Below are 22,091 nucleotides of genomic sequence, written 5' to 3'. Positions count from 1 at the left end.
ATGTCTCTGTACATAAGAGAAAATTATTTCTCCTGAGGGGCTGTCTAGAAACTTTGCAGAGTCTACTGTCCCACTAGAACAGGGTTCAGCAACCTGAAACAGTGAAAGAGCCACTCGGAACCGGTTCCCTCACAAAAGGAAAAACTGGGAGCCGCAAAAAAGTGTACGCATGTGCGTACATGCGCGCATGCTCAGAACACGGTTTGACTGAAGAGTGGAGCCAAGGTGTGATATGCACCTACCCTTCATATTTGAATTGATTGGTTGAACTTTTTTAGTCCCACTTTTTTTTTTTTTTTGGGACTGCACATGGCAGAGGACTGGGAGCCGCAGGAGACGGCTGAAAGAGCCGCATGCGGCTCCGGAGCCGTGGGTTGCAGACCTGTGCACTATAATATAAATAGCGAATATTAGTAAATCTCACAGAGTTCTAGAATGCTGTTGGCTCCAAAAAAACCGTATGTGAAAGAACTGACTTATTGAGTCCAGTATATGAAACTGAAATATATGCTATCAAAAGTTAATGCTCAGTTATGACAATATTTTTTGGTAAAAGGCTCAAATTATTATCCATTTTTAGTCTGCTACAATAGTTTAGATTAAATTAAATTCATTAAATTTATATGTCGCCTAACACCAGTGACTCTGAATCTAAATGCAGCTTATCCTGCCATTCTTGCTAAACGACACCATAGTCATCACTGCCACAACAATAATGTGAGCATCCATTCCTAAGGTAGACTTTATTTCTAGCTCCAAAGTGTTTGCATCCCAGTTTAGGAGGCAGGAACACCAGCTATTTTTTTGAATCCTGAGAATGGATGTGAATACTAATGAAATTAATTTATAATTTACATGTTGTCTAATTTGGGTATTAAGAGATTGTTAGTTAAATAATATAGCATATGATGGGAGTTTGGCAATTTGGACATAGGTATAGGAACAGGTCTTTAAGGGATGATCAATGGCATATCTTATTGCAGTGCCATTATAGCACTAAACTAGAGAACCTCTATTGAACATTTGTTGTTAAAGGTAGTATTCATATGTATGTGTGTATAGTATATGTGTGTGTGTGTGTGTATTATATATTATGCATTATACACATAAACACATACATGAATGCTACTGTTGCATGATGTAATACCATTGCTAAGTGGAATAACTGTATTTTATTTGTCTTTCACAACAGTTGCCCTGTTTCTTTCATTATTCAACAAAAACTTTAAAGTGTATTTTAATTACAACATATTACATAAATCAAAAGCCTGATTTACTTTGGTTTAATTTTATATTTTTCCCAGGAAATTATTACCTATATAACCCTTTTTAAAATAAAATCCTTGCATTTTCCCCAAAGTATAGGGTCTAATACAGTGATGGCGAACCTTTTAGAGACCGAGTGCCCAAAGTGCAACCCAAAACCCACTTACTTATTGCTGGGTGGGCGTGGCTGTGGTGGTCATGCCAGATTGGGTGGGTGTGGCCAAGGTGGGTGTGGTCACCTCAATGTTGCTTGTGGGGAGGAACGCCTGTGGGGGGATGGGCAGGGTTGGGGGAGATCCAGGGGGTCTCTGGCAGGCGGGGCGGCAGGTAGGAGGCTCCTCCTGTGGACTGAGGTGAGGCAGGGCAGGGGTGCCATTGCCATGGGGCAAGGCAAGGGCGGCTGCTGCCTGACACCATCAGCCCCCGCACTCAGAGGCCAGCGAGCGCATGGAGGCCTACAGTGTCTGTCAGCAGCCACAGCCTGCTGGCCCCTCGACCGGCGCACTCTGGGGCTCCGCAGGCCACTGACAGCTGAGGAGGCGATGCAGTGGGTCTTGCCTGGGAAAAGGAGAGCATGCAAGGCCAGGAGGGATGGGATGGAGGGGGGGAAATCAGCCATGCCGGGATGCATCTGCCCACATGGGGCCTCGGCGAGTTAGCAGGCGGCTGGTTGAGGAGGGACAGTTGCCATCTCCGAGGCATGGTGCAGGTGCCCACAGAAAGGGCTCTAAGTGCCATCACTGGCATGCGTGCTATAGGTTCGCCACCAGTGGTCTAATGTATATATCTTTGACATATTCATCTTCCAGGTTAATCTTAAGTAACATTTTATATACAGGTAAACAGATGATATATCTCCAGAACATAAATTGATATCCAATTCAGATTTAACTCCTGAAAAAACAAAACTTTTTTTATCAAGTTTAAATCTTTCAAAAATTCTATAATAATTAAACCAATCACAAACAAATCTTTCACTTACTAGTTGTTCTCTTGTTTTTATCTTAAATCATTATTCAAATATCTTCAAATATCTCTTATTATGTATTAAGTAATGAATATCTCCTATTTTTGATTCAACCAAGTGTTGATCTTTTGGTTGCAACAGAAATTGATTGATCCATTTGTTACCTGAGCCTAAAATCATGGGCTGGGAGACAGTGACTGGCCTAAAGTTATCCAACTGGCTTTTATGCCTAAGGTAGGAATAGAAATCAGAGACTCCTGGTTTCTAGTCAGGTGTGTTAAGGACAAAGACCAACTGGCTCTCAAATTATTACAGTGGTCAACATTTGCAAGTGAATGATTTTAGATTACTTGATTTATTGGATTCCCTAGGACGGGTAGGCAACCTTGGCTCTTTTATGATTCATGGACTTCAACTCCCAGAATTCCTGAGCCGGCTATGCTAGCTATGCTGGCTCAGGAATTCTGGGAGTTGAAGTCCATGAGTCATAAAAGAGCTGAGGTTGCCTACCCCTGCCCTAGGACAATGATGGCGAACCTTTTAGAGACCGAGTGCCCAAACTGTGACCCAAAACCCACTTATGTATCGTTGGGTGCCAAGTGGCGTGGACCATTGGGTGGGTGTGGCTGCGGTGGTAAAACATTCAATCAATTATTCCAACTTTCCAAGATCTTATTTTTCCCTGCGAGAAGTTGAAATTGATTGATTGATTGATTGATTGAACCTTTTTTTTTTGCACACGGCGGCGGAGGCCTAAAGCGAAAAGGTTTTATAAAACCCAGCTGTAGGCCTAGGACTGGGGCGATGGAGCGCGTGCCCACAGAGAGGGCTCTGCATGCCATCTGTGGCACGCGTCCTATAGGTTCGCCACCATGGACTTAGGTTTAGGGTTAGGTCACCATGAACTCAGAGAGCAAAATGGACATCGCCAACCAACTCGGAATACTTGGGTATGCTTAAGAGGGCACTTACTTTTCTATCCTGCCATATCTATGTTTCCTGGTAAAATACATGGGAAAATCCCATTGGAGGAAAATTCCACTTAGGGTTAGGGTTAGGTCGCCATCAACTTATAGAGCAAAATGGACATCACCAACAAACTTGGAGTGCTTGGGTATGGTTAGGAGGCCACTTACTTTTCTAGGCTGCCCTATCTATGTTTCCTGGTAAAATACATGGGAAAATGCCATTGGAGGAAAATTCCACTTAGGGTTAGGGTTAGGTCAGCATGAACTCAGAGAGCAAAATGGACATCGCCAACAAACCCGGAGCAAAAACATTTTATAAAACCCAGCTGAAGGCTTAGGACTGGGGCGACGGCGCTTGTGCCAACAGAAAGGGCTCTGCGTGCCACCTGTGGCACACGTGCCACAGGTTTGCCACCACGGCCCTAGGATTTGCTTCACCATTTCTAGATATAGCAGTTTGTATGTGAAATGTGCCTGCGGCTACATTGATAAACGTGTAGAAGCTTCATGCAGATAGGCTGATTTGCTTTTTAAGTGTAGTGTTCATTATTGTATTCTGCCTTGGAAAATATTTGTGAGCAGCCTCCAGATGAAGGAAATATGACACAAGAAGTCCTTGGGAAAGGCTGGCATAACTGAATAAGAGTGGGAAGAAACATGCTGGTGTGTCTTTAAAGATAAGTGTATTGGTTGACTAAAATTCCTTATTTAGGAAGTTTGTTTGTTTGTTTACCAGGCTTTTTATGGCAAGTTTTCAAAACTGTTCTCTGAAGGCAATATACTAATTAAGACAATAAAACAAAAAGCAAATAAAGAGAGTAATGTAATTGGAAGGAAAATTGTACAGTCAGAAACAAATGCCTTTCAAAACCCATACAGAAAATAATGGGGAGCTAACAAGCAGAATATTCTTAGTGTACGTATGTTAGTATGCTGCATTTATCTCTTGGTGGGTTTGGGCAACAGTTTCTTGACTTGCATTCCTCTGTTAGAATTACCTGTTTGCGTAGAATTGTGTGAATTTGCTTTTGATAAACTCTGCATTGTTTGTGCTTAAGGCATGCAGGACAAAATGTACTAAAAGGTTGAATCTTTATATCTTTGTTATCTTACTAAATAAGATAACTAGATGATCAAAACCGTGATGAATAAGGTCAATATCTGTGGTCCATCTGGTGACAGTCCTAGCATATGGAAGATTGTGATTTAGAATTTAAAATGAATAAAAGGTACATAGCACGAATTAACAAATGAAATGAAAACAAATAAAATACATTGTGTGTTTCTGAAATCAAGAAAAGAAGGGAAGAATATAATATCTGTACATCTGCAGATTTTTCCATGCATAGTACAGGGAAGTGGAATAAAGGTATAATTATGAATGAAAAGGCTAAAATGCTTGTTAGATAATAAGAATTGGAGTTACATATGTCATTATAAAAGTGTAGGAAAAGAGGAATTTGTTGGTTGCCGATAAATGCATGTTATATTCCAAGGCAAGGTGATAAAGTTGTTCTATTAGATGAGATGAAGAATAAATAAACTAGACATCAAGAATTTTGACTATGTTGAAAGTTTCTGCTTAGAAAAAAACTATTTCAGAAACAGTTTAAGTCTATCAATATTTTTACATAGCAAAGAAATGCATATTGTTCTAAAGTGATTATTAAGTTAATAATTTTGTTGAAACATCGAGAGAATTAGTGAAGGATATAAATCATGAAGAAAGATTATGAATGTTGGACAGACCATTCTTAGTATTTGAAGTGGATCTGGGAAAAATTGATTTAGAAGAAACTTAATCAAAAGAAATGAATGAGAATAAAATAGCTACAAGAAGAGGTTAATCCAATATGAAAAAGTGATAAAAGATACGTTAATCTCCCAACAAAATGCAAGGAAAATATATATAGGGAAAGAGCAGGTGGAAGTACAGTTGCAAGAAAAAGTATGTGAACCCTTTGGGATTACGTGGAGTTTTGCATGAATTGGCCATAAAATGCGCTCTAAACGTCATGTAAGTCACAGCAATAGAAAAACACAGTCTGCTTAAAATAATACTACACAAACATTAGCTGTTGTCATGTTTTAATTGAACATAAGATGGAAACATTCACAGTGCAGGGTGGAAAAAGTATGTGAACCTTTGGACTTAATAACTGGTTGACCCTCCTTTGGCAGCAACCACCTCAACCAAACGTTTCCTGTAGTTGCAGATCAGACCTGCACAACGATCTGGAGTAATTTTGGACCACTCCTCTTTCCAAAACTGTTTCAGTGTAGCAATATTCTTGGGATGTCTGGTGTGAATCGCTCTCTTAAGGTCATGCCACAGCATTTCAATCGGGTTGAGGTCAGGACTCTGGGCCACTCCAGAAGGCGTATTCTGTTCTGTTGAAGCCATTGTTTTGTTGAATTACTTGTATGCTTTGGGTCATTGTCCTGTTGCATCACCCATCCTCTGCGGAGCTTCAGTTGGCGGACAGATGGTCGTATGTTTTCCTGCAAAATGTCCTGATAAACTCTGGAATTCATTTTCCCATCAATGACAACAATCCGTCCAGGCCCTGAGGCAGCAAAGCAGCCCCAAACCATGATGCTCCCTCCGCCATGTTTTATAGTGGGGATGAGGTTTTGATGTTGGTGTGCTGTGCCTTTTTTTTCTCCACACATAGTGTTGCGTGTTTTTCCCAAACAACTCAATTTTGGTTTTATCTGTCCACAATATATTTTGCCAGTAGTGCTGTGGAACATACAGGTGCTCTTTTGCAAACTTCAAACGTGCTGCAATATTTTTTTTGGACAGCAATGGCTTCCTCCGTGGTGTCCTCCCATGTACTCCATTCTTGTTTAATGTTTTCCTTATTGTAGATGTGTCAACAAAAATGTTAGCATGTGCCAGAGATTTCTGTAGGTCTTTAGCTGACACTCTAGGATTCTTCTTTACCTCATTAAGCATTATGCGCTGTGCTCTTGCAGTCATTTTTACAGGACGACCACGCCTAGGGAGAGTAGCAACAGTGCTAAACTTTCTCCATTTGTAGACAGTCTGTCTTACCGTGGACACATGAACATCAAGGCTTTTGGAGATACTTTTGTAACCCTTTCCAGTTTCATGCAAGTCAACAATTCTTGATTGTAGGTCTTCTGAGAGCTCTTTTTTGCGAGGCATGGTTCACATCAGACAGTGCTTCTTGAGACCAGTAAACCCAAAACAGGTGTGTGTTTTTAAAGGGCAGGACAGCTGTCAGCGACACATCCAATATCATCACACTGATTGGAGTCAAGGTTGGCTCACTCCTGGCTCCAATTAGCTCTTGGAGAAGTCATTAGGCTAGGGGTTCACATACTTTTTCCACCCTGCACTGTGAATGTTTCCATCTTATGTTCAATTAAAACATGGCAACAGCTAATGTTTGTGTAGTATTATTTTAAGCAGACTGTGTTTTTCTATTGTTGTGACTTACATAACGTTTAGAGCGCATTTTATGGCCAATTCATGCAAAACTCCACGTAATCCCAAAGGGTTCACATACTTTTTCTTGCAACTGTAACTGATTGGAACAGATTGAAAAGGCTTATGCTGCAGAGTGCAACAGATGTCTGTATAGCAACATGAAAAAAGAATGCTTAATAAAACAATGAAGAAAATAAGGAAGTGGATGGAAACACTTGTTGATTTTCAAAAAATGACTGATAAAGCAAGTAGCCCTGAATTATATGCTTTGCGTGACTCTGGAGTTGAAGATAGATTAAAATTAAAGTATGTGGGATAATAAATGGATATTTAGGGAATAATTCAACATTGAACAGGGAGTAAGACAAGTTTCTATGATATCCCCTTGGATATTTAATGTTTTTACAGATAAGTGTATAATGAATTTTGTTAGAGATGTTTTGGTTGGAGATGTGAATGTACTTTTCTGTGAATATGACACCACGGAGTTAAATGAGAACCCAGTTTTGCAGCAAGTATGAGATAAACCATATAATGCAATGAGGAGCATGGATCTGAAAATTAATGCAGTTGTTTTTTATCAGACAAGATGGAGGAAACTTACAAGTTCTACGTTAATGATGGGAAAACCAGAGCAAGTAGATAAATTTGCATACTGTGTGTTTATCATTATTTAAAAGACTACTCTGTGATATAATGAGGTTACATGGTATGAGGCAGCTTCTGGGGGAAAAATTGAAGCATAGACCAAGAAAGCTTTTAAAGTATGCTAGGTTTAGACTACTTCGGACTATTGCTCTTCTGATATTTTGGATTATACTTCCTGGATCCTTAACCATATTTATATTCTGAATTAAATTGTAGAGAGTATGAAGATAAATTGCTTACCCATGGTTTAGGGATTAAAAAAATAAAACATATTGTTTCCTATTTGGGAATTAACTGTAATTGTGTTTTCTGAGAAGAAGCAAGAAAGGACTTTTGCAAAACGTTATAGAATAAGAATATATAGACATTCTATCCATATCTCCTAAATGGATAGCTCACTCTCACTTAACAGAAAGTTAGAAAGAAGATCAAAGGCAACAAGGGCCACCAGCCTAAGTTGATAAATGCCTGCATCCAGTATCTAAGATATGTAACTTCATCCATTTTTCCTTGCAGTAAATCTGATTAATAAAAGCTTATGAGAATCAAGCTTTTTTTGTTCATTAGAGAACTTGACATTATTGTAATTAAATACCAGTGTTACACCAATGTACTGTAATTAATACCAATTAAACATCAAAAAGAGCTAACTCTGTCCACAGCCTTGAGTTTGATCCTGAAGGGCTCAAGGTTGACTTAGCTTTCCATTCTTCCTAGATTGGTAAAATGAGGGCCCAGATTGTTGGGGGCAATATGCTGACATTGTAATCTGCCCAGAGAATACTGTAGAGCAGGGCTTTTCAACCAGTAGTACAGGTACCACCTGTGGTACATTGGCACCTAGCATGTGGCACGCGACCATCCTAGAAAAGTGGTAGCGGGGGAGGGGAATGAGCTGAACCGTTGGTAGCACCGCACAAGCCTGAGCGAGAGATGGCTGGAGCTGCAGGGCTGTCAGGGCTCAGCGGAAACGCCAGGATCAGCACCAGGATCCAGCTGGAGCTCAGTGCTGATCCTGGCGCTTCTGCTGAGCCCAGAAGAAGCGCCAATCAGCTGGAATGTTGCAGCATCTCCAGGGTCTTGTGATTTACATTCAGATGCTTGGCAACTGATTCATATTTATGATGCTCACAGTGTCCCAGGGTCATGTGAAGTGACCAAAACCTGCTGCAACCACCCAGCGGGGGGGGGGGGGAATAAAAACCAAACACCCCACCACCACCTCTGCCAAACCTCAACAGAAATGCTTGCAGCAATGAAAACCTCGGACAGGAGGAAGAGCGCCGCTGGGCGGGCAGGCAGGTGTCTTGCTCGGCTGTGGCTTGAGGGGCACTTTTTTCAGTCCCATTGTAACTTCGAACAGTCACTAAGCGAACTGTTGCAAGTCAAGGACTACCTGTACTTCATCGCTTTTTTCTTTTCTTTTCTTTTTTTTTTGGTCATCAAGTTTTTGACAGCTTGCTAGGCGACTGGTGGTACTCAGATGTTGCCATATACTAAAAGTGGTACAATGGGTGAAAAAGTTGAAACGCCCTGCTGTAGAGCACTATGAAGCAGTATATAAGTCTAAGTGCTTTTGATAGTACTATTGCTATGTTTCATTTTGGTGTGCCAATCTGTGAGTCACATATTTTATATCAACTGCTGCCTCTATGTCATATCAAGAGCAGCCCATGTATAAGAAAACATTTTAATAAATCGGCATTGAACAAATAATGCAAAGATTTTTACTCTCTAGGTACTTTATATCCAATACAGGCTGAGCTAATAAAATACTACCGGTAGTTATTCCCTAGCTATTTTTTGCAGTTATTTTTCTGAAGTAGGCAAGAGGAGTTTGAGAGAAGAGGTAGCACATGAGCCTGATGTTTTGTCTTTCCACACTAAAATCCAGGAATAAAATAATAGTTAAAACTTTTTCACTTTGCTATATATACACATTATTAATATGTTTGCTATTACATTGTACATTTTTAGCTGTTGCCGAAAAATGATACATAAGCTTTTGTATATCCACTTTGAGGGGAAAGAGTCACATCAGCTGTGTTCATAAATAGCATGATCAAATATCTAATTGTATAAAAATAACCCAAACTTTTACTACTATTTGTCACCATCCAAAATGCGTTCTATTTTCAAAGTCTTCAGGCAAAGTTAATTTAATACAACCGTATCAATGTGCACCATTCATTATTGCAGTCAGAATTTTTTTTCCAAAGAATTAATAACTACATTCTTACTCAAGTTTGCAAAATAAGGAAAAGTTGTATCATTAAGAATCAATCAAGAATATTTGATCCTGGACAGACCAGAGATAATGATTATGGTGGTTTATGGTGTGTTGGAAACTGTTGTTTACTTTCTGCAAATTAAATATAATAATAGATTCTTAACAGAGGACTTTGAAGTTCAACTTTGCTGTTGGCTTTACCTTTAACTATGTTTGTTTTTAATATATGTAATAGATAGATGCCAGGTTGGGTAAACAGAATTATAGAAGTTCCTAAACTGTGGGCCTGTTTTGCAAGTTAAATATATTCTTGAAATATATTTAACAGTATTCAACTAGGGAGGACAAGTAATGCACAATTTTTAAGATCTTATTTAGTTTTGCTTTGTTTTTGTATTGTTTGTATTTCAGTATTGTGAATAAAATAAACTTATTGAAAAAGAAAAGTTTGCAAAATTATGGTACTAGAAATTTCTCTCTTTACAATCAAAACTGTGGATTGACGAATTATTTATTTATTTATTTATTTGTTTGTTTTTATATACCACCCTTCTCCCGAGGGACTCGGGGCGGTGTACAGAGCAAGATAACTATACAGTAAAACAATAGTAAAAACAAATGAAACCCCAAAATCTATCAGGCCAGGCCGGCTTGCTGGAATAGGTAGGTTTTTAAGTCACGCCGGAAGGTGCGAAGGTCGGGGGCCATCCGGATTTCGGCAGGCAAGCAGTTCCAGAGTGTTGGCGCACCCACTGAGAATGCTCTCCCCCTGGGGGCCACCAGCCGGCATTCTCTGACCGGTGGCACCCTGAGGAGGCCCTCTCTGTGGGAGCGCACAGGACGGAGGGGTGTTGACGCTGGCAGTAGGTGCTCCCGTAGGTAATCCGGACCCATGCCATGTAGGGCTTTGTATGTCATCACTAGCACCTTGAATTTCACTCGGAAGGCAACTGGAAGCCAGTGCAGCTCACGGAGGAGAGGTGTGATATGGGAGTATCGGGAAGCCCCCAAAAGTGTCCGTGCAGCTGCACTCTGCACCAGCTGAAGCTTCCGAGTGGCTCTCAAGGGCAGCCCCATGTAGAGAGCGTTGCAGTAGTCAAGGCGAGAGGTCACAAGAATTATGTGGTAGAATCCAAATGCTTGGATATCTATACAACCCCAACATTCAAAAGGGTAGTAATAGCCTCATCTGCTTGCCTTCTAAACAAAGATTTTTCATGCCTATAATATATTATATTGTCCTATATAGAGTTGAGATATTTTTAACTAATAACCAAATCAAACAGTGAGTTGGCTATTGTGCTATATTCAGTGTAGGTTCAAGATAAAATGAATTTATATCACAATTATGTATTTTTATAAACTTAATTTATAAAAATGCACAATGTAAACTAGATATATAGCATTTGGTGAGAAGACAAATGCATTCTTTCCTGTTATGGTAGACATTTCCATTAAAACATAAACTTTAATATTTAATACATAATCAGTAGACTATTGTAATAGCAGTAAACTTAGTCTAATATCTGTATGTGCTTTTTAGTTATTAATTCTGTTATATTTGCTAAACTATTGTGTAATTAAACAGGTATTGTAATATGGCTTATAATTTTCTTTGTAACTTAAAATAAGTAATTATTAAATGTGTTAAAACATTTAAAAGAGATATGTATACAAAAATGTTTTTATACTTTTCCACATTGTTCTCTGACTTCTCTCCTTTAATATCTTGTAATTTCTTTGGTAATAGAAAGGATTCAAGGATTATTTAATTGAAAATTAGATATTAGTTCAATTCTGAACTGAAATGTCCAAGTTTCAGTTTAATAAAGAAAAACACTAAGAAAGGAAAGCATGCCATTTGCACATTATTTAATTTCCTTAACCATAGTAATGAAAGTAATAGTAGTAATGAAATATTTACAAAATAAATGATTATATAGAAACTTTTTTAAAAAAATTGAACTCCTTTATACTGATTTGCTCTCACAATTTTCCAGTTTTTCTTTTCCCTTTACCTATTTTGGAATTCATAAACCCTATACAGTTTAAAGTAGTGATTCTTGTTGTTTTTAATCTTGTAGCACACTTCTGCTGATGGATATTCTGAATCTCATATCCAACCCACAAAATCAAGTAGTCGACAGAATATACCACGTTGTAGAAACTCAATCACATCTGTAAATGAAGAGCATCCTCACATTGGGAACTATCGCTTATTAAAAACAATAGGAAAAGGAAATTTTGCTAAAGTTAAGCTGGCTAGACATGTTCTTACAGGTAGAGAGGTAAGTTTCTTTAGGCTAGGCTTGATAACTATTGTTTTATTTGCAAAATATGTGTGCAATATTTTCATTGTTGAAAATAAAATCCAGCATATAAGGGTGTTTTTTTCTTTTTAGCTGTCTGCAGTACATATACTTGAACTTTGTTCCTGAGGTGTGGCAGCTTTGTTAGTACCATAAGACATATAATGCCAGCAGCTCTGTGGGAAGATTTTGGTCTATCACTATATTTTTGTAAAACAGCGCATGAAAAATTTTAAAGTATAGTGTGGGTGTGAAAGAGAAAGAATTCCCCTCTTGGCTTACATATCCCTCTTTTCCTGATGAGATTTCTAAGTTCTTAATTAGAAATAATCTCACCCAGGAGAAAAAGAAGTTGAAAATATTCAAGACATATAATACAATCACCTTTTGCAGCCTTCTGACAAGCAAAGTTAATGGGGAAGTCACATTCACTTAAATTAGTATTATAACTTAACAGTTGCAGTGATTCACTTAACAACTATGGCAACCAAGATTGTAAAATGGGGCAAAACTCATTTAACAAATGCCTTGCTTAGCGACATTAATTTTGGGCTCAGTTGTGATCGTATGTCAAGATTTTACCTGTATGTGTATTCTGTAGGTGTGCTTTCTCTATTATCTCTCTCTAGTAGTATTGTGGCTCATTATTGAAAGAATATACAATTTGATAATTAAGAATTATATCTGAATGGCATTAGTTTCTGCCTAAAATAAACAATTCTTACATATTCTAAAAAGTTTGTTTAGTTAAAAAAAGTTATTTTTTGTCTTTCCATCCTTAGGTTGCTGTCAAAATTATAGACAAAACCCAGTTAAATCCTACCAGTCTACAAAAGGTAATGTTCCTGTCATAATACATTATCATTTTGGATTCAAGAGTCCATCCTCTTCTCTTTTCTTTTCTTTTCTTTTCTTTTCCTTTCTTTCTTTCTTTCTTTCTTTCTTTCTTTCTTTCTTTCTTTCTTCATACAAGATAACTGAAAAACACTGAGAATAGTAGTATGCTTGAGTTGCTTGTAGATTAGGTTGAGAATGACAGCTACAATTCATCCTGATTTAATATGGGAATAGATGGTAATAGAAGAAAAAGAGGCAGTGCCAGGGTGGGGGAGTCAAAAGAGGACTCAGCTTAGAATTATTACATGTCCACAAATCTTCCAAGTCCAGTTCCCCTGGAGTTACATGAACACTTATGTAGCCCCAGTTTATTACTGACTTTTATTTGATTAGATTCTTGTGTATAGGCTTGAGCAATAAATCCTCCAGCCTAGAACTTAAGTGTGATCTTAATTTGCTGTTCTTGATACTTACCTTCTAATACTGAACTGTTTTGGAGAATTTTCTCTGCTTCTGTTGAGTAACTTAACAACAGGCTGATCTGAGGGCCAAGGCATGTCATCAGCTTTGTGAGGTGGGTTGGGCTGAGACAGAGTGACTGGCCCAGAGTCACCCAGTTTACTTTCATGGCTAAGGCCGTGCTAGAATTCACAGTCTCATGCTTTCTAGCCTGGTACCTTAATCACTAGATAAAATTGGCTCTCTAATTTTTAAAAAGTGTAATAAGATATTATTCCAAAAGAGTTTTTAATGGTCTGCTTGCTAAGGTACATTTGACAAGAAATTTAATTGAAAGTTGATGCTTTGCTGATGTAGACTGTGAATAATGTCAGTCTCAAAATGTTGATCTAGTGTACAACTTCTTTTATAACGAAAATAGTTACTTTAAAAATACAGCTATTGTCAGAAATATTGTCTTGTCATTCTAATATTTAGCTAGGCCACTATTAGGTTGGAAGTGAGCTATCAAATCTAAATATAACCATGACAAGTATTTTTCAAAATGTGGTTTGAAATAGCTTCTGAGTAGTAAACTGCTATATAGTGTACTGCAACCATTTGAATACATTTGCTTGATGATTTTTATGGGCATGTTTGCCATGTCTGCTGATCGTATGAAGATCAATCATATTTCTTTATTTCTTTCTTTATTTTATTTTATTAGACTTATATACCACCCTTCTCCCGTAGGACTCAGGGCAGTTCACAAAGTTTTTAAAAACAATACAGCAAATTACAAAAATTAAAAACAATTAAAATAATTACATTAACCTTGGCATAAAAACCCCAATTAGAATACAATTAAAACCCCAGTTAATACTCTCAGTCCAGTCCAGAAAGCTCAAAGAGCCAGGTCTTCAGGTCCCGGCAGAATGAGTGAAGGTCAGGGGCAGTCCTAAGCTCTACAGGAAGCTGGTTCCAAAGGGCCGGCGCACCCACAGAGAAGGCCCTCCCCCTGGGTATTGTCCGCCGGCAATCTTTTACCGGCGGTACCCTGAGAAGACCCTCCCTGTGGGAGCGCACAGGACGACAGCAGGTGTTCCCTCAGATATATAGTAAAATCCCCTTGTTTTATCTAAATTAACCTTTTATTAAACTAGCATAAATAAATGCTTTTTACCTGTTCCTTGAACTGGTGAGATAATATCAATGGGCTTTAAAAAAAAACTTAAAAATTCAATGTTTCAACTGTTTATTGTCACCAAACTGTTTCCATGTTAATTTATATTTGCACAATATTAATCTTGCTTTGTTGATTTGTGGTACTGCTATACTGTTGATTTGAAATGTTTCTGCAAGAAATGATAATTTTGTGTAGCCTAAAAAAACATTTCTTCATTTCTTTCTCTTGATATTCTTATTATTGTGTTTTTCATATGAATGGTGTAACCAATCTGAAAAACTGATTAGATCAGTTCCCTGTTAAACCTCAGATAGTAGCTGAATGTGGCAGGAAATGTTAGAAAGCCATATATATTTGCATTAATTAGAACTCAGAACTGAAAGGATATTGACAGTAAAGCTGAGTCCACTGAAATCAGTGTGAAAAGTTAGAGATCATTAAAGGTAAATCCAGTTGATTGCACTGAGAATAACACAGCTGATTTATAAACACAACTTCCTATTGCAGTAGTATACTAAGTTTTAAACCAAACTCCTAAATTCTTTTGATTTAATTTTAATTACATTTTATTAAAGTTATATAAACATTATTCAGCTACATTTTTTTTAACAGCTGTTTCGAGAAGTACGAATAATGAAAATACTGAATCATCCAAATATAGGTAGGAATCTTATATTTTTCTTCTACATTCAATTTATTTTTTATAAATTATATTTGAACTTTGGAAAATCTTTGGAAAAAAATTGTACACAATTTTTAGATTTTTAATAAATATTGTTTTTGGCTTGTAAAGAATTCATGCTTTCCTAAGTAAAGCAAGCATAATAATTCTTCTGGAAAATAACTACTTAATTGTAAGAATATAAATAGTTAGGATGCAGATAGTTTAATTTCTGCACAGGCAGTGAATTTTCTAATTGGTTTTCCAGCTTTGCCATGGCAGAACAGTCTAAAAATCCAGTTTTGGAATTCCCTTAAATAATCAACCTTTTATGTCATTACATATTAAGGGCTGCTAGATTATTTCCTTGAAAGAAGCCCTATTTTTTAGAAACAGGCAGTTTTTGTTATATATGTGTGATTCCAATGCTTGCTTCTCTCTCCCAGCTTTTTGCCTTCAAAAAATGTCTTCTTGCCAATGTAATTGGCAAAGTCTTAATATCCAGCATACCAATTTAGAAACATAAGTGTAAAAGTTTGGCCCTAGTCTACGTTCTGCCACTTTTGGCCTTGAAAGTTTCTCTCTGCTGAGCACTGAAAAGAAACTGATTACAGAATTGTAATTCAAATTCTCATTGTGAAAACATCTATAATCAGGATTGTAATTCTGGGCTGATTAGCATCGTAGTTAAAATAATATAGTAAGCTGTGTATCAGGAATTCCTGGTTCAAATTTTGCTGCTGTGAATTCACTTAGCAACTTTAGGAAGCCATTTTCTCAGATTCAGTGTTCCTCACCCAGCCATAAATACACAGCAAAGATAATACATTCCTATAGCTTACTTTCTAGGATTGCTACAAGGATTACAGCGAAATAATGCATGCAATGTGCTTTGAATCTTTATATGCACTCTATAAATACTATTAAGGTAAAGGTAAAGGTTCCCCCGCACATGCGTGCTAGTCGTTTCTGATTCTAGGGGCCTGTGCTCATCTCTGTTTCAAAGCCGAAGAGCTAGCGCTTGTCCGAGGACGTCTCCGTGGTCATGTGGCCGGCATGACTAGACACCAAAGGCGCACGGAACGCTGCTACCTTCCCACCGTAGTGGTCCCTATTTTTCTACTTGCATTTTTACGTGCTTTTGAACTGCTAGGTTGGCAGAAGCTGGGGCAAGTAACAGGCGCTCACTCTGCTACGCGGCACTCGGGATTCGACCCGCCAAACTGCCGACCTTCTGATCGACAAGCTCAGCATCCTAACCCACTGAGCCACCGTGTCCCTTTTATAAATACTATTATTTATCATTAATTTATGAAAATGTGATAGTGGCATTATCAAAATGGACTTTGAATATTTGTTTTAGTCAAAATTAATAACCCTTCATAATGAAAGTGTGTAACTTTCCCTTTCTGGTTTAGTTTTTCTCAACTTTAAAGTGATGACAATTCTTCTGGCTAGTAAGAGATAGAACAATATTGTTTGAGAGACAAGTTATTGTTTCTGAATTGACCAGAGGGCTTGTTTCATAGACGGTACCCACATTGTTGCATAAAGGATACGGACCTTCAGCTCCTGCTTTCATCAGAATAAGCAGGTTTCCAGGATGCTAAAGTCTTGTCAGCTTAAACTCTTCCATCATCATAGTCATTTTGGTGATATATTCCAGGGCATTGTCATTTTGGTTCTTAACAGTTCTGCTACCTCATTTGGGAAACTTGTCTTCTTCAGGTAATCCAAACAGGAACCATTCTAATCCAAACTAGTTCTAGCAGAATAGTAAATGGTTTTGATTGCAAGAGCCATATCTGTAGAACTAAACTATGATTTCAGCATGCATTTCTTCATATATGTGATGTGGATAAGACACGTCAATTTAGAAATGAAGTATTTAATTTTGTTTTCAAATATTCTTGGTTGCTTATGGTTAGGCAATGTATTGCCATTTTTATCTTGCAGTTAAACTATTTGAAGTTATTGAAACAGAGAAAACTTTATATTTAATAATGGAATATGCTAGTGGAGGTAAGTTAATGTTCTACTTCTAATGTGTGGAATTTGTAATGCAGATGTTAGTGGGGATGGAGAATTGTGAATTTTTTTTGAGCTTACTGGAAGTTACTATTTTTTTGGCTATTGTTGATGGAGGTTGTTTTATGCTTTGTGTCTCTTAGAAACAAGCTGAGCTACAACCTAGTTTTCTATAGATAATGTAATGAATCCCATTTCAGGCTTTAACTGAGGCCCCCTCTGATAAAGAATCTTCACAAAAAACGTTATTCCTACATATATTTAGTTTATGAGGGGGAAGAATACTCTCCTTACCTTCTCCCTTCAGTATGATATCAAATATGATTTTTAACATATCAGAATATTTCTTTGTTGGAGAAAGTATTGCCATGTGAACTTCTATCTACATTTTTTTTTGCTGACATCTGTTGGATGTCAGCAAAATTGAATTGGATATGTCATGCTTGTTGCTTATTTGTCTACAGGTAGTCCTTGACTTATAACCACAATTGAGACTGGAATTTTGATGTAAGTCAGGATGATGGTCAAGTGAGGGACTCATGTAACTGGACCCAATTTACAACCATTTTTATAGTGGGACCTGCAACCAGTCATAAATGTGAGCCGGTTGCCAAGCACCCAAAATATAAGCATGTGACCATGAGTGTATGTGTGAATGTGACATTTTACAAGAGCAGGAAGTGCTTTAGGAGTTGTAAATTATCCTTTCTGAGACTATTGTAACTCCACAATGATTGTTAAATGACCAGTTGTAAGTCAAGAACTACCTATATTTATTTGATTTACATAGTCTGCCTTTCTGTCCTAGTGAGCATTCAAATCTACCAAGCATTTCTTTTTTTCTTTTTGCTTCACTACTTAGAAAGTATTAAGCCATGCAAATTGACCATTTTATATGTAGACAGGTAGGCAGCTAATTAAATTACCAACAAAGGAATTTCATGCACATATTTGAAGGTTGAGACTTTTTTTCATTGAAGCATTCTTCTTAAAAAATGATACAATTAGTAGTACTAAAGATCAATTTGTTGACCATTACCATTTGTTCATAAGAAATATAGATTCCAACAAAATATAATCTGAATACAAATTTCATTTTATTATAGGAAGCAGACACATGGTTTTCTCTATGAATCAATATAAAATGAAAAAGTATTATGTTTTATGGACAATTTAACTATGTCTGAAACTTAAAAGTACAGAAGACATTTTTCGGTCATTATTATACGGTGTGACAATGTTAAATTTTATTTTAGGAGAAGTATTTGACTACTTGGTTGCACATGGAAGAATGAAAGAGAAAGAGGCCCGTGCAAAATTTAGACAGGTATGAAATAAAAAAAATACATACTTTCAAATAAAAATATGTTTGGTTTTTAGTTTCCAAATGGAATTTCAGATAGTAAAATTAATTTTAAAAATTTTACAAAAAGAACTTTTGGATTGGCTTATCTTTAAAGTAATATTAATGTGTTGCAGGTTTGAAAAACATCTAATAAACAAGAAATGAATTTATCTCTTTAAAATTTTTGCCATTTTTTATTATGCTGTGAATTTTGAAAACCTTTGAAAATGAATAGATATTATAATTTAATAAATTATATTTATAAAAGAAGTAGAAACAAAAAGGGATCAAGGTATGTTTGTTAGCATGCTTACATGCTATGGTATCAACTCTTTTTTCTACCCTACTCTCCTCATCCAACCTGTGAACCCTGTTCCTAACGTTCTTGAGTGGCAGATCCACTTTTTATGTTGCCATTGAGTCTTTCTCAGTTTTGTAATTTAATTTAATTTACCCACTGCTAAACTCCTGCTCCATCCAACCTCAGTCTTCAGAGAGTGTGTGACTTTTCCATATGGATAAATGATTCATCCTCAAAAATGCAATAAAATCAAATGTTTTATAAAAGGTAGGCCCTGAGTATCAATGCAGTACACATGGTAGCAGAATGAGGACTTTCTCAAACAGCCAGTTTGGCACAGGAAAAATCAAATCAGGAATGGCTTCTAGGGGTCAGTGAATCTTTGGCAGCTTCCTGCAGTTGGCTCTCAAGTATGCCTTTCCTAATCAACATTTTAACGTAGTTCATAGTGACTTGGTAATTGTATGTATGGCTAGCACATAATGTGGATGACATTAAGTGCCAGACAAGAATGGATGTGGATGTGGATGTAGATGCATTTATGTGGATAACAATAAAAAATATTAACACTTGAATGGGAGGAGTGTATTTTTGACCTTGAGATTTTGGGGAAAATCTCTTGCGTCTTTACATCTCTTTGGACTGACCTGAGGCTGGTTGAAATACTTGCTTTAAAGTATTATACAAATTATGCTTGTCTAGTTTTCAGTGTATCTTGTAACCTCCTGTAGGAAAGCTACAGTTGTACAAAAAGATCATTCTCTGCCTTCAGTGGCAATTCATTGCATTCCTATGCTTGAGTCTAGAGCAAAGAAGAGGTTTCAGCCCCTCTGTCTGTTGTTTAACTGCATTAAAGTATGAGCATAATGATTGAAATATTAAAATTTTAGTTTTAATCTAGAAAATACATTGACAGGATTTGAATTTCAAAAACTAATAAGGCATAATAATTCTAGTTGAAGTATTGCATTCCAAAACATGGGAACTAGCAAGAACTAAAATAATTGAATCTGAATCATTATGATATAAAAAGCCACTGACTAAAACCTCTTCTCTGCCTAGAACTCGTTAACCATGATGGGTATCTGGATGAGGAATCATTGTACTGACCTGCAGCTTCTGTGTTGCCCAAGCCAGCTCTAAGGTTAATGTTAATTGTGATTTGATAAAGCAATCCAATATTAGAAAGCCACAATTGCAAAAGTTGATAACTGAATGAAACCATTAAATGATTAATAAGCCATTTTTATTTTTCCTACCAGCCTCCTATCACAGTTGACATTATATATACAATATGTATAGACATATTGTAAACAGATTATTGCAGATAATTAATTAATATTAAACAAATTAATATTGCAGATTAATTTGAATGCCTTGCAACCATACAGATACAATTATTGTTAGGATTGTCTTTATGTATTATTTTACTAATAAAGACAACAATATTTCAGATTGTGTCTGCTGTGCAGTACTGTCATCAAAAGTGCATTGTTCATCGTGATCTCAAGGTATGTTAATGTTTCTCTTTAAGCACTGAAACTTTGATAGAACAAAACAAATAAATTTGTGAACAAGATTTTAGAGCTAGATTTATGAACTAGATTTAGATTTTAGAGTTAGATTTGGATTTTCCAAATGGTCTTCATCTTCATCTTACATCTTTTAGAAAGTAATATTTATTATTTGAATGTATATATGTTATATGTAACAGATTTAATGCTGATTTTAAAGAAAAGTTTGTTTTCCTGTATTTAATCTGTAAGGGTAATATAATGTCCCTTTCTTGCTTATAGTAGGGGTGCATTTCATGCGGTTTTTAATTCTGGGCACAAACCTGTGTTTAGTTTCTGCATGTGCACTTTTGTTATATTAATTTTTACGCCTCCCAAGTCCCTCTTTCACTGTCACTGAAATAGCTTCTTATAGTTAAAGGTCTTATCCATGTCTTTTATTTATTTAGGTCATTGTTTAATATTATGTATGTGGAAATGCAATCGTATACAGCAGAAAGCCAACTGTTTAGGCAGTCCTCCATGATCTGACTAAGCCACTACTGTATATTAGTTTAGTTTCTATTTCTCGTATATCCCTTTTTACATGTCTTCACTTGAGCAATGACTTGTGGATGTTTCCTATCAGCAGTATCGCAAGCAGAGCTCTGTCCTAGCATATTACAGTTTAGGTGCAACAAAAACTCAGGCTCTGACCTATTTAGAGCCTTAAGTCCACTGAAATGTACAGGTAAAGAGGCAGTTGGTAGAGTTGATGGGGAATAAAATTAATCTGACACTCAGAGTACCATTCTACACTATTTTGAAAGGCAAATCTGTGTACTACACATTGCAAGAATGTAGATGCAAGGTTATATGTCCAGGTTCCTCTTTGTCTGACATAATATTTTTCCTTTGGAGTTTATTCATTTCTCAGTGTAACATTTTATAATATCTGGTAGCTCAGTCTTCTGTCTCCTTTTGTCTGTGTGTCTTCTTCAAGTAATTCCAAAAAAGTTGCTCTGAAGTTCATCTCTCCCTTAAACTGAAAAGAATCTTAAGTCTTTGCACGTATCAGCTACGAGCTTCCTTTTACCCCGATCTACAGATAGTCCTTGACTTACCACCACAATTGAGCCCAAAATTTCTGTTGCTAAGCAGACATTTGTTAAGTGAGTTTTGCCCCATATTATGACCTTTCTTGCCACAGTTGTTAAGTTAGTAACATTTGTTAAGTGAATCTGGTTTTCCCGTTGACTTTGTTTGTAAGAAGGTCATCTTTGGATGATCTTATGAACCCAGAACACTGCAACTGTCATAAATATGAATCAGTTGCCAAGATTTGAAGTTTGATCACGTGACCATGGGAATGCTGCAATGCTGTGATGATTGTGAAAAACAGTCATAAGTCACTTTCTCCTGTGCCATTGTAACTTTGAACAGTCACTGAAGCAAAAAAAGCAATCTAATAAATATCGTGCACTAATTGAATAATTGAAATATTTAATTTAGAAAACATCACATTAGAAGAGTGCATACTTTTAATAGTAAAAGAAGCAAACATTTGAAACTAATAGGTCTTACATGGTATAAATCTTCAAAAGAAAATTCAGACGTGTGTTTTTCTTATGTGTGTACATGTGTCCTTCAGTCAGTAGAAATGGGGAGAACAAAAATACTGATCTTTATTCTTGTTTCTAAATACTGCACTACTTTATTTTGGTTTATGTTTTCATTCAACTATATGCTGACTCTCTAAACTGCTTAGAGAGTACTGAAAAGCACTATGAAGCTGTATATAAGTCTAAGTGCTTTTGCTATTTGTCTAGAGTGCACAATAGTAATTTTGAAAAAAGGAAAGGCTATTAAGTGTTATACTTTTCACAAATCTCACTGATGTCAGTTTGATATAAGGTTGCAATCAAGTTGGCAGCTTAGAGATACCAGAAAAGAGGAA

General features: G+C 36.7%; 1 protein-coding gene across 4 annotated transcripts in view; it reads left to right on the top strand.

Annotated features, from left to right (window-relative positions):
- The window catches only part of MARK1 (microtubule affinity regulating kinase 1), a 62,932-nt gene that overhangs the window by 17,135 nt on the left and 23,706 nt on the right, over positions 1-22,091 (top strand). For 3 of the 4 annotated variants that reach the window (XM_083371716.1, XM_083371715.1, XM_083371717.1), the window contains exons 2-7: positions 11,621-11,824; positions 12,628-12,681; positions 14,919-14,967; positions 16,924-16,989; positions 18,252-18,322; positions 20,096-20,152. In XM_083371716.1, coding sequence (XP_083227842.1) covers positions 11,621-11,824; positions 12,628-12,681; positions 14,919-14,967; positions 16,924-16,989; positions 18,252-18,322; positions 20,096-20,152 — 501 coding nt within the window. Of the gene's footprint in view, positions 1-11,620; positions 11,825-12,627; positions 12,682-14,918; positions 14,968-16,923; positions 16,990-18,251; positions 18,323-19,703; positions 19,786-20,095; positions 20,153-22,091 lie in introns of all 4 variants that reach the window. The other variant, XR_014493571.1, reaches the window with a different exon arrangement.

The sequence above is a fragment of the Vipera ursinii genome (genome assembly GCF_947247035.1).
Source record: "Vipera ursinii genome assembly, chromosome: 1".
Taxonomy (NCBI): Eukaryota; Metazoa; Chordata; class Lepidosauria; order Squamata; family Viperidae; genus Vipera; species Vipera ursinii.
The sequence above is the reverse complement of the archived record's forward strand: the minus strand, read 5'-3'. Positions and strand labels throughout refer to the sequence as shown.